The following is a 17,845-nucleotide window of genomic DNA, read 5'->3' on the forward strand; positions in this document are numbered from 1 at the left end:
AAACAACCCCTCTTGACTGCTGGCTTTGGCCTGTGATAAGGGGCGAGTTGGTCGTGGTGGATCACAACTTTTTGATGCAGAGTTGAACCCGGTAGACCACCTTGTTCGCCACAACGCGCTCTCCTTTAAGGGTACCTTGGGACAGCACCGATACCCTCGTTGCTCACATTGGTGTCCAGAGTGAAGGGGGCTGACACAGAGGGGGCAGCAAGTACAGGAACACTGGGCAAATGCATCCTCGTGTTTGGCAGCCCACTAGAAGTGCCAATCCTTGTCCAGGAGGCGGTGCAGGGGGCTAGCGATGGTTGCGAACCCCTTCACGAATTTCCTATAGTAAGACGCAAAGCCCAGGGAACTTCGGAGCTGCCTTGTGTTGGCCGAGGTGGGCCACTGCTTCACGGCGGAGACTTTTCTGGGGTCGGTGGCGATGCCCTCCTTACTGACCTGGTGACCAATGTAGGTCATCTGTGGCCAGAATAGGTGGCACTTGTCGGGGTGCAGTCGCAGTCCAGTGGCCTGGATCCTCTGTAGCACCCATTGCAGGTGGAACAGGGCCTCTGAGAAGGTGACATTCAGGTATACCACACATGCCTGTCTGGGGATGCTGTCCTGTACCCTCTCCACCACTTCTCAGATTGAGGGAGCTTAACCAAAAGGACCCAGTGATGAGGCCCAGTGACTCATCGATGTGGGGAAGCTGGTGTGTCTTTCCGGGTGACCGCTTTTGTTGGCAGTTGTCTATACAGAAGTGCAGACCTCAGTCCTTTTTGCCGACTAAGACCACAGGTGCAGCCCAGGGACTGTTGGATGGCTCGATCACCCCCGCCTCCCGCACCTCCTGTATGATCTTCCCAGCCACCTTGCGCCAGAACAGGGGTGTCCTAGGATCAATGCGCACAGACAAAGAACAGCCAATGAGGACAGACAGATAATAACCAATGGTAACAGGGAATTATACAAGGGAATACACACACAAAAGGTAAACAAAGCAGCGGTAGAATACAGCGGGGAGGAAACACACAGTATGTAAACATATATTCACAGCAGGAAATATAGAGCGGGAAAAACAGTACACAGAGATATGTTTTAATAAAACAGTTTTTTTTTTTACCATGTCTCTAGTGAGTCACCATGCCTATGCTTTTTATCAAAGGTTTATGGCAGGTATTTCTAACGTACCTTGTTTGTATTCTTTTATTAGCTGCTATATGCAGACAAATGCCAGCATGTATATTGTAATATTTGTTTGAAAACAGATTGATCATTCAATCAATATTTATTTTATATAGAGCCTTTCATAGTGGACCACCATCACAAAGTACTGTACAAGATAGTGAGGAACAATGCATAATACATTAAATACAGTGAAATACAGGGCATAGTACATTTAATACAAACAGTAAAAAAAACTATGAAAATACATTAAATAAATGCTAGGATGTGAATTCTAAACATTGTGGATGCATGTGTCATACTGTATCGTACAAATAAGATGGAGTGAAAAACTTGAAGTAGCAATTTTGACAACAGCTAATAACAGATACAGTATAGGCTTAAAGAGCATTGATAGCATTAGAGAACAAGTGGGTCTTGAGACTTGATTTGAAGTGAGCGATTATGGGAGCTACACGCACTAAGACTAGGAGAGAGTTCTAGAGAGTTGGGGTCATGAAGCTAAAAGAGCTGAACTGACCCTTGAGGGACACCTCAAGTGATTGGGTTTGCGTGAGCACTGCTTCCATCATAGAAAACAGACTGCATGCGTCCAGATAGGTAAGAGGACAGCCAGAAGAGGTCAAGAAGAATGCTATGATCTATGGTATCAAAAGCAGCAGTTAGGTCAGGGAGGACAAGGACAGAGGAAGCAGCAGCATCAGCATCAGATAATCTGTAGCTCTGAGTATCTTATTCAAGTACCCGTTGAATGATAAAGGCAGATTGACCAGTTATTTTATGCCAAACTTACACCTTGTAGGAAAGTTATTTCAAGCCACATACTTATTAACTACTGCATTACTTAGTACAATAAGTGATAACCAAGCTTTTAAATACATCTCTTACTTATTTTATAAGATGCCACTTATCTCCTTTACTGTGGAAGTCAAAGTTGAAGTCATAACTTGCCTACCAGCCTCACAAGTTGACATATTAGTGGCAAGAAGTTTTCATGGGATGGGAGAACCTTGGTATCCACAGTTAAACTGAACAATGCATTCTGATAGAGTACACTGCCTGTACTTTTGTAATGGTTTATATTGTGTGCATTTCAACATGATATGAGACATAACAGGGTTAATATTGGATCATTGTACTGTTTCATACTTTTAAACAAATTTGTTAAAAATGTTTGTAGGAGTGGTTTTGGTGATTGTGGTGTCAATGTATGTGCACGTCATTAGAAAAATAAATATGAAATTTGTATAAACACCCCCACTCCCCTTCCTCTGAAATGGGATAGGCTTGTTTTGAAAAGCAGGGCCGCTTTTTTGTTCGCGTGAGACTTGGCCACACTGCTACCTTCTGCACCTGTCAACTTTTGAAAATACAAATTCAAGAGTCGGATGTGTGTGTGTTTGTGTGTGTGTGTGTGCAATACCTATTTTACTGTTTCCCCTGTAGAGCGTGTGTATGTGTGTGTGTGTGTGTGTGTGTGTGCGTTGCAGGTGTGTGGCTAAGTATGTGAACTTGCCTCGCTCACTGAATACATGCCTGCCACACGACTCCCCTGGGTCTTAAACCCTGTGATGTACATAGGGTGATTGCAGTAATCACACACTAGCCATGAATTTTGTAGACATTAATGGTGTGCTGACATAAGGAGGTTTATCAGTAGGTAGCAGATCAACTCTGTCCCGGGAGATGTCCGGGAGAAGGAACCAAAATACGGGAGACTCCCGGTGAATACGGAAGAATTGACAGATCTGCTTTTGACAGAAGAAACAGCAACAAAAGAAAACTACAATTCCCAGAATGCTAAGGAGAACGTGGGCGAGCGCGCTATTTCATTGCCTCCTGTCACTAAAAAAGTGATGGCGTGGGCGTGGGCTCGTGGTTTGACGTCAGAGAGGATCGCTCGCCGGCAGAGAGAGCCCTTGATAGTTTCTTTTTTTTTTTTTTTTTTTTTTTTTTCATGTTTGTGTAGAGGCGGAGATCGGAGTTAACAGCGGAGGAGCGACTGACTCACACAGACGTGCCAACCGTCCGCGATCCGAGCTTTCTTACCTGGCTTGGTGATGGATGAACAGGCGGGTCCCGGTGTCTTTTTTAACAATAACAATAACTCAGTATTATCCGGCGGCGGGAAGGGACCGGGGACTCAGCCCGAAGGAGGCGGAGGGGAAGCGGCCAGGGCTCAGTACAGTATCCCGGGGATCTTGCACTTCCTGCAGCACGAATGGGCCCGATTCGAGGTGGAGAGGGCGCAGTGGGATGTGGAGCGGGCCGAATTGCAGGTAAACAAACCCGGGGAGTCACCCCGGCTGTATTGCACTATCGAGAACATGAACATGATCAGTTTTTTTTTCCCGAACTGTAGCTTGAAGTAGAGAGCACTCATGCACAGGATTTTGCACAGTCTGACATAGAGGGTCTTATGATATGCAGCCGGGGTTGGGTGATTTAAGTTTTGAAATTTGAAACCCAAGCGCATTCAGGGTGTTGTCGAATTCCAAGGTAAAATCTGAAATTCGTAGTTTTCAACAGTATGAAACTATCATAAAGCGTGCATGTGAATGTCATCAACAAATTGCATCAGAACATGTTTCTGAAATGAAAAAAAAAAAATACTCCTCCAATTAAAGAACCGACTTAGCTCCGAGATTGACTTCGAGAAAAGGGTTTTTATTTTAACTAACTTCGAGTCTCGCTCGTGTGGCAGGTGTCAAATCAGTGCCTGTCGCTGTATGGCTTTTTTATTATTTGAAATGTTAATTTGCGTGGAAACTGTTTTTGCGAGAAGGTGGGAGGTGCAGACCAATCAGTGAAATGTCCAAATGTATGTCCAATAGGCATGTGTTCTTCTGCTGTTATTATTGTTTCTATATAAAAACAGTGGTTAATAAGTAGTCTGGTGTGTATTGGTGACCCAGTTGTGCCTAAATCACAGGCAGGTACCACTGGTTATGTATTAAGTGAGCAGTGAAAAGACATGGCTTGAAACATGACCCCTGGCCTTTGCATCTGTGCCCTTTTGATGCTACTGTAGTTGCAAATATGGTGATGGAAAAAGTCTCAGTTTTAACTTGCAAAGTGTGAGTTGGGTCAATTCACAGCTATGATGGGTTTTATAAATACTTTTATTCTGTTTTTGTTTTTCCTGTACAAAAAAATAGCCTTGCAGTACAACGACTTTGCTTAAGTGGTGTATAAATCCTGTCTAAATTGGCAAAACAGGCACAAAAGTATTGTATTGCATAATTTATAGTACAATGTAACTATCTGCTTGGAACTTTAGAATAATCCTACCCATGCACTGTAGTAGCCCCACCCTAGGGCACGAAATGCCTGGTAATCTGCTGTTTCAGGGTTGGCAAGGAGGAGTGTTGTACAGTGGCTCATTTTTGAAGTGTAAAAACTTATTTCACCCATAACCAACTTTAATTACTCCACACAGCACCCAACAGTGAAAAACTGTTAGGCCAGTAGACAACACCAGGGCAGCTGCCTGTACAAGTTTTTGTAACATCAGAGCCTGACATGAATGAAACATGTAGCCCGTTCCTATGTAAAGGCTTGTAGCACTTATTTTACCTATTGCTGGAATACAACATGCTGTTAAACAGTGCCAGTATGATTCAGAATCTTTTCAGGATGCAACATGCATTATCTGAATTTGAATACAAATCAAAAAGGATGACACCATTATTTATCTCTTGCTGATAATCCTCTTATCAAACCATAGAGACTGTCAGACACATATATATATATTTTGCAGAAATATTTTTAATTGATTCCAGGAGGACCTACTGTAACTTGACACCTGTATCTCAAGTTCTTGTTAAAACATTTTCTTATGGTAGCCTAGCGGCTTTTGTCTACAGTGGCCACCAGTTGCCTCCAGATCTTAGAGAGATGCTGTGATTTAACAAGCAGGTAATGAATGAGAGCAATTGTAGGTATGAAAAACATTTAAAATTTTTAAAGCTGTTTAAAAACTGGTTTGTGAGGCCAGTTTTTAGTATTTCCTTCTTCCTACTCAATTGCTTTGGTAGCTAAGTAATACACTAATATAGGTTAGTATTTGATTTTAATTTTCAGGTTACTTATTGCAGTTCAAGTAATGAAGCAATATCAATAATTACACCCTAACTTGGGAATAATTAGGCACATAAAGCAGTAATGTTCAGTGTTAATGATAATTATGTTTGATGTATTTACTCAGTATAACAAAGTGAAAAAGGGTCTGGCTTCTTATTTACTGAAAGGATAGATGGATATTATTTTATATATGACAAGGCTGTTTTATTTTTTTGCACCAGTACAAAATTCAAACAATTACTTTGGCAGTAAGTTTTGTAATTGGTGGGTGGTCTACTGTTGAGATCACCAAAGCATTTCACTTTGAGTAACCTGAGCCAGATTAAAACCCAGCACTCCAGCGGTTGAAGGCAGAAAGACTAGTGAATTAACCATCTGCGCCGTTGAGAAGAATTTAGTTGTAGAAGTAGTGCCTGAGTAATGGCATCTCATAGTACTCAGTACAATACTCCACAGTACAGTTTCTGTTAATGAAGTATTGTACTGGCAGAGATCCAGATTCTCTGACATCACATGGTACATATTCCAGGGGGTTGGTGCAATCCTTGGGAAAGCTCTGGTGCCAGAGCAACCTTAATAATGCTATCCCGCATGATTGTAGTGGGTGATGCTGTCGGCGAGCTTGGCATCATGTCCTGAGACAAACAACTCAGCATCTATTGAGACCCTGCATTAAACAGATCATGAGTAATGCTGTCTGTCTGGAATTCCATTGGGATACAGGCAACATTTGAGCTACATATTCAGTTTGTTCAATAGACATAGGTCAGTAAATCCATTGTATTGAACAACTAGGCCTACTTAGACATGGTTTAGTAGACCATTTTATTGAGATTTGTGATGTCATGGAGCATGCTTTTAATGAAGATTTTTTATTGTACAGCTGTTACAACATTAGTCCCTTGACATGATTATCGTATAGCACAGTGGAAGCATTTGGTTTACATTCGCCATTTAAAGTGACCCCACCAAACACATTATGGACCACCTGTCTCTAGTTACCACTTTGAAATATGTTTGTTTAAAAAGGTTGTCCTCATAAGTACTCTGTTTTTGTGTATTATTATATATTATATATATATATATATATATATATATATATATATATATATATATATATATATATATATATATATATATAATGTATGTATGTATATATATGTATATAAAAAATTCCCAGTTATCTGGGTGATGTTGACATGATATGATTTGATTAGTTTATGACCCACCAGGATACTGTAAGTAGCATCTGGATTTCATTGGCGCACTAGGGAATCGCCTATCCTAAAAAGGTGGTTAAGGAAATTCTGTGTGATTTCCCCAGTGCTGTAAAGTGATCTAGTAGAATCCAGCAGTGGGTTTTCATGACTGGGATCTTTTCGTGTCTCTTGTATATATATGTATTTAAAACAATTTGGAAATTAAGAGAATTTAAGGGACAGCTTTGTCCACAAGAGACTACACTATGAAATAACAGTAAGTTGTCACAAACAATTCCATTCAGTGTTAAAATGATATTGATTGGCGAAGGTTAGCTTAAAAACAATACTGTTTTGGTGTGTTAATTAGACATTTCTCCAAGGAGCAAACTGCTGTATGCCTGAAAATCCAAGGCAAATCATGTAGCTGTGAAGGAAAATTATTTCACAGTTAAACAACCTGTTTATTGCCTTTCCACTTATAAAGTAATACACTTTTTACCATAACTCAGAGGTGGTAAATATCAATACATGTCATTTTTTTCGCTGCTAATTAATTCTGGTTTTGTCTAGGTGAATGTGAGCCTGTATTTGGTTAGACCACCCTTACCCCCTTGTATTACCCCCCGTCATGTGATTTCAGACTCCGTCAACAGTTTTCTGATACAAAGCCCAGCTCCAACGTTACGCTTTTTAAAGCGTAACGCTTTAGTTGGTTTTGTGTATTTTCATTTGCAAGTGAACTGTGACATTAGGGCCTTATCGAGCACTATGTTCTGCAATTTTGAATACTGACTTTGGATGTTGTCTTAATTCTGGAAAGTGTGTTTTTTTAAATCTTTTGCTGAATTGCATTACCTTTTACGTTTCACAAAGTTTTGTGCATGGGTAACATTTTTATTTCCTTTTGCTGCTGGGTCATTAACGGGTAATTTTACGTACTTTTAAAACCGGTGCGTATTGTAGCAGTATGTATTGTATTACAGTACGTGTGTCAAGTCTTCTCTTTGGCAAGTGAATCGTATCGTTTTGAATTAAAATACTACTGTTAAAAGTATAGTACTGTACCAACAAAACCAATACAGTACATCTAAATGGAAGTCTAGTTATTACTTACTATAAACCAGCCCTTTTCAGCTAAGTATTTTTGTTATTGTCCGTTTTTCAGGGAACACAAAACACATAGAAGGGTTGGAACGGGCCAAGATGAAATAATCATATATGCGTCACACGTATATATGCTTGACACCTGACAGTTGTGAGTGTTTTTTTTTTTTTCTTTTAATTTAGTTGTTGCCAATGATTTTCACTCCAATTAGGAATGCCCAATTATTAGTTTTATCCTTGTTCACCGCTGCAACTCCTGCGCCGACTCTGGAAACAGCGGCAGACACATCTTTTTTCGAGCTGCAGGTCTACAGCGAAGCCACCAAACCCATATTGCTGGAGGACAACACAGATCTGAGTGGCTTCTACAGCATACCCGCAGCCGTCCTATTGGCCACAGGAGTCGCTGGTGTGCTGTGAAGCGAAGATTCTCCTCCTCAAATAGACAAGTTCAATGAAAATCCTGTATTCGTTCAAGCACTTGCATATATACAGCGTTCCCTCTAAAGCTAAAATTCGCATATTTTTCGCAGTAATTGGCAACAACCTTCATACTCAGTTTACTAACTTTCACAAGTTAAATCATTATAAATATCAACCTTCATTTCGAGACCATTCTTGCAGAGCGTTAACATAAGCATATTGGTGTCTGTCTTGCCGCTGATTCTCTGATTTCCCTCTGTAAAAATGCACGTCACATTAGTGCAGAGCTCGCTCGGGCACCAGCGGATCTACTGATACAGGGTGGGTGAAGCAGGCGTCTGGCGATTCTGCCTCTATAGAGAGTGCTGCTCATGAATTTTACAGTTTTTAACTCGTCGTATAATTGAATACTAAAATCAGTGAAGCACAATCTTCCTGCATTATTTACAAGTATAAATACTCTGGTAAACATAAATAAAAATCGCAATATGATTCTCACAACTGTGCTGAATATTTGGTTTTATTGTGTCTTCAGGTGCTTTACTTACTATTATAGCAACAAGAATCTGATTGGGGAAAAAAAAAAAGAATTGTAGTAATATTTATTAAATGTACTTCTTTTAACTAGTAACATTATATTTGTTAAAATGCTATATTTAATTATTAATACGTTGATAAAAAGTGGGAACAAATGGAATTGGCCATTTTTGAAAAACGGAATTTGGTATTCCCAAGAGTGGAACAGTTAGTAGCCGTAAAGATGGTTACAATTGAAGGCAGTGCAGATGCCAGTGTTATATGCAGTAGTTTAAAGCAGTTTTGTGCAGGCCACCAGTTAAGCATGCAGTCTATATGATAGCAACTGACAGGGCTGCATAGGATCAGAGGATGATTCAAAATCAGAGGCACAGCCACAATAAATGTCTTGTTTAAATTTTAAAGTAAATTGTTGAAATACCTGTGTTAGAATATTGTTTCAAAATTGTATAATGCAACAAGAAATATATTAAAAGGGTTAATGCATGGCCGAAGGTTTCTCACTGATAATTGACCCTCTCTCAGTCAAAATGGCAAGTTTCTAAAATGTGTAATAGCTTAAAGGTGTTTCTGTCCAGGTCATAAACGACATAAACTGCATTACTACCATTTTTTGCATCCAGTACATTAACCCTGTCAGGACCAAGCATTTTTCAGTGTGATGCTGTCCCAGGAGCAGGTGTTTTTTGGATGTACTTGACTCTCTTCCTATAAAAATTCACTAAAAATCAGTTTTTTTACAGTAGCATCTTGCAAATGGTGTCCCTTTTTTAAGAACACTCTGGGGTACATTTCTTTTAGTTGTCGTTTTTATTATGTATACTGCTTAGAGATACAAAAACATGTGTATAAAAACAAGTTATTCTATGACCCTAAGACCTTAAATACATCCTGAAAGTTTTGTTGAAAAATATTGATGTTTGGGCAAATTCCAAGACATTGTTCACCTGAATGATTGCAATGATATAATACATGTTTATTCTCAGGGTATTTATATGCAATAATGGACACGACTCTCGATTTTATTTTCTCAAAATAAATATTTATAAATAAAATAAGTTACTCATTTCATTATTATCAGTAAGAAAAAGAAAATGTACCTGATACGTTTAGTTCATTAAATAGTATATGCTTATATCCACTAATTTCTTAATATTTATAAATGTTGTAAAAACATTAATATATATATTTTTTAGCTCTCTGCTGTAAACTGTCTCCGCCCTTTAGACACTAAATGCCCCTCTGAGGTCACACACAAAAAAAAAAAAAAAAAACCTATCAGGAAGTGAATGTCAGCCCCTCCCCTATCCAGTGATGTGTGTTTCAAACCTGTACTGCAAATTACAGTGGCTCTGTAAGTCATCAAAACAAAGTGTTTTTTTTTAATTGTGTTTACAGAATTGTGATCCTAGAAGCCTACTTCAGTATGATCGTGTTAACAAGATCCCGGTCCTTAAAGGGTTAAGCAGCATAATGGTAGCATAAACTGACAGCAAGATGAGTACAGCACCTGGGTTTTTGCAACAGTTTTTCACAACAGTTTGGCATACAGATCAGATTTTAAACATTAGTGTATCTTGTGATATCTAAAACAGAACCATGTTCATTTATTCAACAGAAAAAGCTTATTTTGAATTTTGAAGTTCAACGACTGATGTCCATGAGCAAATACATTCAGGAAATGTTTCCATTCCTAGTCATTGCAGTCCAAAGTTATTACTGTATTATCTTATGTAGGTTTGATGGGCCAATAAATAGGAGCTCCATTGTCCTTCCTGGTTCCACATCGTAATAGGTCCTACAGTAACCCAAAAATGATCAGGTTGTGTATGGACTGGAGGTTGAAGTACCCCTCTCCCCCACCCTCATTTTTATGATTGTCAGTAATCATTCACAGTCTTTATTCATAAATACAAATAGTACATTTAAAAAATATTAATTAATAAATTTAATTAAAAAATGAATAAAAATTAATTTAATAACATTAATAAAAATTTATTTCACAATTAAAGCATTCACACATTTGGTTTGCAGTTGGTGGTTAATTGTAAAAAGTACTACACTTTACCGTAAAGCACCCTTCATTTGTTTTTTGCCATCAATATTTCACTATACTTGTATTTGTTAGCTAAGAAAAAAAAAAGTGTTGGTGTTTACAGAAATGGTACTTAGTTTTGAAATAACTAGAAACATATTATTTACTTCACAATGCTGTGTAATGATGCACGATAGTGCTGTCATACATTGTTTTGAAGTATGTACAAAATAGCCCATTATTTAAGCCTCCTATTAATCTCCATCACCACTACCTCACAAATGCACTTGGTTCTCCGGTGAGACTTGGATGAGAGAGCATTTGGAATTGATTTGTTTTTCTACAATGGATCCAAAATCCTTTGTTTGACAGCAAGCTCCATGATTTATTTATTTAGAATTTAATGGATTGATCTCATTCCATGTAGTTGACTAACTTGAGGATCTGCTAACTGAAAACAAAGACTTGTTGGCACATTGTTGGAAAGTGGAAGGAAGCGGCACAATATAATGACCTAGAAATGTTAAGAACAACTATAATGAAATGTTAACGGCCTGCGAAACCTTTGTTTTCAGACTAAGAATCTCCCCTCTGGTCATTGTGCTTATTTGTATTCTTGTTTCCATTCTTGTTTTTTTTCTAGACAATAACAATGGCTGCGTCTTAAAATATTGTATCATGTATCACTGATACAATATTGACCTTTAACGAAGGCCAGCTGATTAGAATTTCAGGGGGCGAAATAACTGGTGGGAATTGCCGCAGCACCCAAGCTGCTTGCTGCAGTGCCTAGCAAATTTTTTAAAACTTACGGCAAAAGTTGCCCTTAAGCCCGTCCATCATTGCCACAGGTGTCCCACAGCATCAGCACATGTGATCTACAACCCATTCACAAACTTGCTCAGCGTCAGCTGGCCCGTTCTGTCACAGTCCAGTTTAATTCTGTCTAATGTCGTCATTATCGTAATGTGTTATTGTTGCCATTCTTTTTACTGTATATCTCCCAGCACTAATGGTTAATGACGGGCAAACAGGAAGGGACGCTGTTAGACTGAGCTCAGTATGACCGCGCTTCCATGTACGCTTTCAATCACATGTGATCACTGGCAGTGTCACACTGATTTTTGTGTCTGTGAGCCCCATGCCAACTCAAATGTTTAAAAAGAAAGAAGAGCATCGGTCATAAGTGGCAGCGAAGTGTTCGGATTTACCTAATGTTCAGGTAAGAAATGGGTGCACAACAATTCGTCCCAATAATAATAATAATAATAATAATATTAATAATAATAATAATGTGAACTTACAGTTGTCAAGTACAGTTCTGCAGAACGGACGAGATTAGACAGAAAGAAACTGACAGAACGGGCTTAAAATTGCAGTACTTTAAAATGCAACGGTGCACATTCTAACTCATTTCATGTCTTGAGTTTATATAAATTGCTAGTTTATATAGACATTTCAATGACCGTTGTTGTTTGTATTTTCCCCCCAAAAGATTAACGCTAAAAATAAACAGATAATTATTAGTTTTGCTCAAATTCTTACACACATTTTTTTTTAGCAAGTAGCAACGACATGGTTCAAGTAGCAGCTCCCTGCGTTATACTGAAACGAGTAGGAGAAATAATATAATAGTGATTATGTTTTTATGATGGTTTATTTGAAAGAAAGGAAGCAACACTAAACACCTTCACATTGTTATCACAGCCATTACATTTTACCACTGACTTGGGCGATTACAACTGGCATTTACAGTGAAAAGCTCCAACTTCAAAAGAACCAGACATCACTGTTCCAGTTTTTAAAAACGTTAGGGATGACACATTGCATAGTATTTATAGGCTGAATTGTACTGATTTTTGTTTATTATGTAGGTATCAAGCTGTAGGTTTTTTGGCGTTCACAAGTGCAGCAAAATGTAACTATTTATACATGTTTTGTTATGTATGTCAGTAAACAAGTTCTGAGTAAAAAAAATCAGGTTTTAAACTTGTTATACAGCTTTGAAGTGGTTTAGTATTGACATAAAATATATTGCATTTGCCCCATTCAGGGCATGAAAGGCAAGGCAATGTTGCCTTCGTTGGGCGTGAAGATTCAGGGGCACCAAGGCAGTTATAGGGGGCAAAAAGGCAAAACATAAATCCAACCCAAGCACCAAGGCCATTTCATACTCATTCTTAAAGCAGCAAAAAAGAAATACAGAGAGCCTAATATGTTGATGAAATTGTAATTCAAACAAACACAAATCAATGTTTTCTGAATGATTCACACACTAATTGTTAGAAAAATAAAATAAATGTCAGTTTTCCATTGTAAAAATCAAATGGTATAAAAAAAAAAAAAAAAAAAAAACTAATTTAAAAACAGCAAACTTTCATAATGAAAAAATGCAAAGGGTAATTTTGGCAAAAGAGTAACTATTTTTACTGAACTCGGTCACACACCGCTGATTTAATATATAGATTAGACTAGAGGCTTAGGTTCAGCCTTAGTGATACACCAACACTGTAAGCGGTGTTGGTGAAGGGATTGTTAAAGATAGATTTTCAGGCAGATTGGCTGAAGATGTTCCCATGGCTGGAGTTTAATAACTGTAGTGGCAAATGAGTTGTTCAGTCTGCAATGTCTGCACAGCTGTAAGTTGCAGTGACTTTGTCTCTAAGTCGCCTTGGATAAAGGCGTCTGCTAAGTAAATAATAATAAAAAAAAAATAAAAAACTGTAGTTTGCTAACAACCTGACCAAACAACGCAGCTTTGAAAAAAAAAAAAAATAGAAACTTTGTCAGACAATGAACAACAGCTGGATGTAGCCTACATAATGTTAGATGTTCACATTTAGAGACACTTTACAGTTTCACAGTTCTTAACACTAGATGACCCAGAGATCTACTCCTACCTAGAAGCCCTGCAGCAGTCTTTTTGACGACTATTCAAAACACTAAATAGTATAACGAAAGGAGAAACAGTCGGATGTCTTTTTTTTTTAAAGTACATTACATAAACATCTGAACAACTGAAGCATATTAAAGATGCGCAAAATCAACTGAACAATGTAGATAAATAAACTTAGAAGAAAACTTTTTACAGACGCGCAGCAGCACAAGTTATAAAAAAAAAAAAAAGTAATATATTTTTTTTTTTGACCAAAAGGTATTCTTTTGCCTGAGGCTAAGGCTGTTCACAATCAACACAGATAATGTGCTTCTCCATACGTGCTGTCCGAAGTTTTATTTTTATTGCACTTGCCAACCTGACTTTGGAGTTGCTTGCTGCTCTCAGTGGGGTTGCCCGCTTTAGCTGTTGGAACATGCTTGGCAGTCTCCCTCTGTTCCAAATGCTTCTTGCGAAGTTCCTGTGCTAACTGTAAAATATATTGTCTCCTTCGTAAGTTCTTCTCCGTGCATTCTTTGTAAAGTACCCAGGAGTTGATGGCTGCTAGGTCCAATACTTTGTAAAACACCTGAACAGACCACCGTCAGGAGCCAGCTTTCACGGAATGCTTCCGTGCCATCTGATCCAAAACATCAACTCCATATTTTGTTGCATTGTAAAACTTCATGGTCTCTGTTTTTTTTTTTTCACTAGTCCTGATGCTTGACTGACTAAAAAAGCGCACATTGGAAGCAGGAGCCAGCCTTTGAAAAGGCTGATTGAAAAACAATAGACTGTCAGTCATTCACTCAGGCAGAGAGCAGAGACTAATCTAATTACAGCTAAACACACTGAGGACTGGTAAATAAAAATAATAAAGTAGAATACCGTTCTGTATAATCAAAATACAGTTGTTTTCTGTGTGGCCGTCAATGTGACTGCTCCCGGGGCTTTTAGGTATAATGTAATATATCTCCTTTATTTCTGCACTCCTGTGTTTCATGCTTTGTGAGAATATTTAATACATACAGACAGAAAGGTGCATGAGCATGCAGCCCCATATGTGTTACACGAGGGGAGAATTACATTTTAAAACCAAAAACATGGGGCTTCAATTGTTACAATGTACAGTTGCAAAGGATTCATTTTTGTATGGTTCATTATACATTCTAACCCCTTTTGTAAAAGCACATGTTTTACTAGTTAAAAAGCAGAACTACGTAAGATAGTGAGAATGTATAACATAAAAAAAAAATGCAAACAGAAATTTAACAGTAACAGCGTCACTCCCCCGTTTGCCCGTCATTAACCAATGATACAGTATGTCTTTCTCATGGTTTACTGCAGGGAGATGCACAGTAAAAAGAATGGCAACAATAATACATAATGATAATGAGTTATTTTCTCACAGGACAAGATTAAGCAGAATTCAGTTGTAACATAACTGGCCAGCTGACGCTGAGCAAGTTTGTGAATGTGTTGGTGCTGACAGACACCAGCGGCAATGACTGGAGGGCTTGCAGGCAACTTTTGACATACGTTTTTTTTTTTTTTTTTTTTTTTTTTTAAATAAATGAGCGGCAGTTGCTATCTCGCTCCCTGTGTTTGTCTGTATTTATGAATGTAATATACAGTGCCTATAGTAAGTATTTACCCCCCTTGGATGTTTTCACAGTTTGTTGTGTTACAACCTGACATCTTGATGCATTTAAATGAGATCTTACATGTGGCTTTCTCTGTTTAAATCTGAATGGAGGAGTGTTTGCTTCTGACAATGATTTCATTTATTTTAATTATAGAACTGTAAGGACTACAGAAAAAAAAAAAAATTACCTGATGAAAGAAACGCTGGTGTGTGTAATCAAGTTTATGTCATGCAGATCGTAGATTCAGATTCAATCTGACCTAAGATCTGTTTCAAATCCTGCCAAAAAACGTATGTTCATACTTCCGGTTTATGAAAAAAGCGCTTTAGTACACAACAGTGCCACATCGCCACACTGCCACACAAAAATGCAGACAGCTTTAGTTTTTCGGAGTAAAAGTACTGGGGCCGAACCATGTACTCGCCCCCCTCCCCCCCCCCCCCCCCCCCCCCCCCCCCCCCCCCCTTGTCCCTTGTCGAAAGGCGGTGCCCCTGGTTGCAGTTTTGAGTAACTAACCTGGGTTAGTTCTTCCTCATTGATCTGATTGGTGGATGCGTTTGCCGCCTTCCGTTTTTTTGGACTGCAATAAATTCTATGTGTTGGCCCTTAACCTCCTGTTCACACATTTCTTATCTTTGCTGAGGGTTTTGTGAACCCACAAGGAGAGAAGACATGAAATAAGAGTAATGGTTAGAAGTAGTAACAATAACACATGCTGCTACATTACAATGCTATTCCTTTCTGCAGAACATTGCAGGTGACCTTAGATTAGGACTTGTTTGAAAGCACGATTAAAGGAGGATTCTCTTCCTTGTTGGTAAAGAGCCCTGTCGAAAAGAGTCTCTGCAAAGAAAGCTCTGCTTTTTTCTTTCTCTTTCTCTTTTATAATGTAATTTGCTTCCTGTGGGTGGAAGTACAGCCTGTTTAAATGCGTGGCATTTTATATGATTTGTGAGCCAGCAGCACTGCAAGTAACAGGGAGATGGACTCTCATTTAAGCTCTGGCAGGTTTTTAATAAAGAAGCGACATTGTGCGTCGTGCAGGGAGCAAATTGTTGTGCATATTAGCTGTTCTCGTTTTTGCTGTGCATGGATAAAACAGTAAAAAAGGAAGAGGCAGGTATTGCTCAGAATACATGATGATCTGCATTTATTTTTTCAAAAAGAATGTACAGGAAACAGTTAATTTGGTTAGCAGTGTAGGTGGCAGTTGGCTGATGCAGTGGTTGTCTCTCTCTCTCTCTCTCTCTCTCTCTCTCTCTCTCTCTGCCTGCAATGATGTTTAGCTCTCAATCCATTCTATAGTCTGTTGCACTGTAGTAGGAGAGTGGGGGATGGGTTGGGGAAACAGAGAGGAGATACTACAGTACCATCAGCTTCACGGTTCTTGGCACTCTCCATTTAAAAGGTGTACCTTTTTATATTTTTAAAAATACATCTTGATGGTTGTTAATGTACCTTAGTGTAACCCCCTGTTGGAAATATCAGATCGACTGATGCTTCTGTTAATGGTTTTTGTATCCCAAAAACTGCATTTAAAATGTGTTTTGCTTTCCTCCTGATCTACACAGCTTATCTGCAAAATTTCTGGTAAAGTGTGTTTTTTTTCTGTGTACAGTACATCATTTAATACTGTGCACTTGTTTCTGAAATATTTTTTTGACCACAGTGTCATGGATTGTGCAGCAGATGCAAGTTCGGTTTTTTGTTTCACTATAAGGTGATTATAAAGTATGACAATTCGATAGAGCTGCAATCTTTAAACAATTTCCTGGTCAATTTTTATAATTGACAGGAGTTGCATTCAGAACATTTTATTAAAACAGGAAGCAAAAAAAAAAAAAAAAAAAAGGTATAACTTTTCACAAAAGCCTTCACATAAAACTGACAATGTGCCTGTGGGCTACATTATGTCTACGCGGTTAGGCAGACATAGTTAAGGTTTGAACGAAGGTCCTGTTTAAAGTTGCATTTGGTTGAATACTTTGAGTGAGTGGCGTAAACAACAGCTGTTTTTCTTTTTCTTTTTTTTAATTTAAGATGCTTTTTTATACACGTTAATATATTTTGGGGGATCCTAGTATTACAGAAATTGAACCCCAAAGATTATGGTCTGACGTTGACGTCATTGCTGGGCAGAGTGACTTATGACCGTTCCATTGCACTGAATAGGGAGACATGGAATATGTAGTTAAGCATACATGGGTCACATCTATGTTTCTGTCTGGATTAAAATTGGTAATCAGCACTAATGTTTTTTGTGTTTTGTGTCTTCAACACTGGGGGAAACTAATAATCATTTTTTAATTTAGGAAATACGATTTTCATGTTCCCCCTCTTCACTTTTGTTATGGTATGGTCGGGGTTCAATGATACTGTTCCATTCCACAAAACTGTTACCTTCTCTGTGCTTTCAAATAATAAAACGTGAAAAATGGAAGTGACCCTGTGTATAGTGTTACTTATTGTACAATTAAGATTAAATTAAACTGGTTGGGACTCAACCTCTAGCATGTAGCTAGTACAGCAATTTCAAGCAATGAAACTGTTACAGTACAGATGTCTTTCTTTGAGGCAGGTACTGAGGTCCACATTTTTTTAAGTTTTTATACATTTCTTCCGAAAATTACTTATTTGGAATGTTTTGTGCCGAGTTAGAAAAAACAACAAAACATTATCCCCCATATTGTTTATTAGTTTATTAAAATGACATGATATTGCAATTAATACAGCACTTGCAGGTTTCAAGCATTATAGATGTAATTGA

General features: G+C 38.3%; 1 protein-coding gene across 2 annotated transcripts in view; it reads left to right on the plus strand.

Annotated features, from left to right (window-relative positions):
* Positions 1-3,119: 3,119 nt before the first annotated feature.
* The window catches only part of LOC121317214 (striatin-like), a 111,908-nt gene continuing 97,182 nt past the window's right edge, over positions 3,120-17,845 (plus strand). Inside the window, exon 1 of one of the 2 annotated variants that reach the window (XM_041252898.1) lies at positions 3,120-3,452. In XM_041252898.1, the coding sequence (XP_041108832.1) occupies positions 3,234-3,452 (219 nt within the window). In that variant the 5' untranslated portion in view covers positions 3,120-3,233. The remainder of the gene's footprint in view (positions 3,453-17,845) is intronic. The other variant, XM_041252897.1, reaches the window with a different exon arrangement.

Source organism: Polyodon spathula, chromosome 6 (assembly GCF_017654505.1).
Source record: "Polyodon spathula isolate WHYD16114869_AA chromosome 6, ASM1765450v1, whole genome shotgun sequence".
NCBI lineage: Eukaryota > Metazoa > Chordata > Actinopteri > Acipenseriformes > Polyodontidae > Polyodon > Polyodon spathula.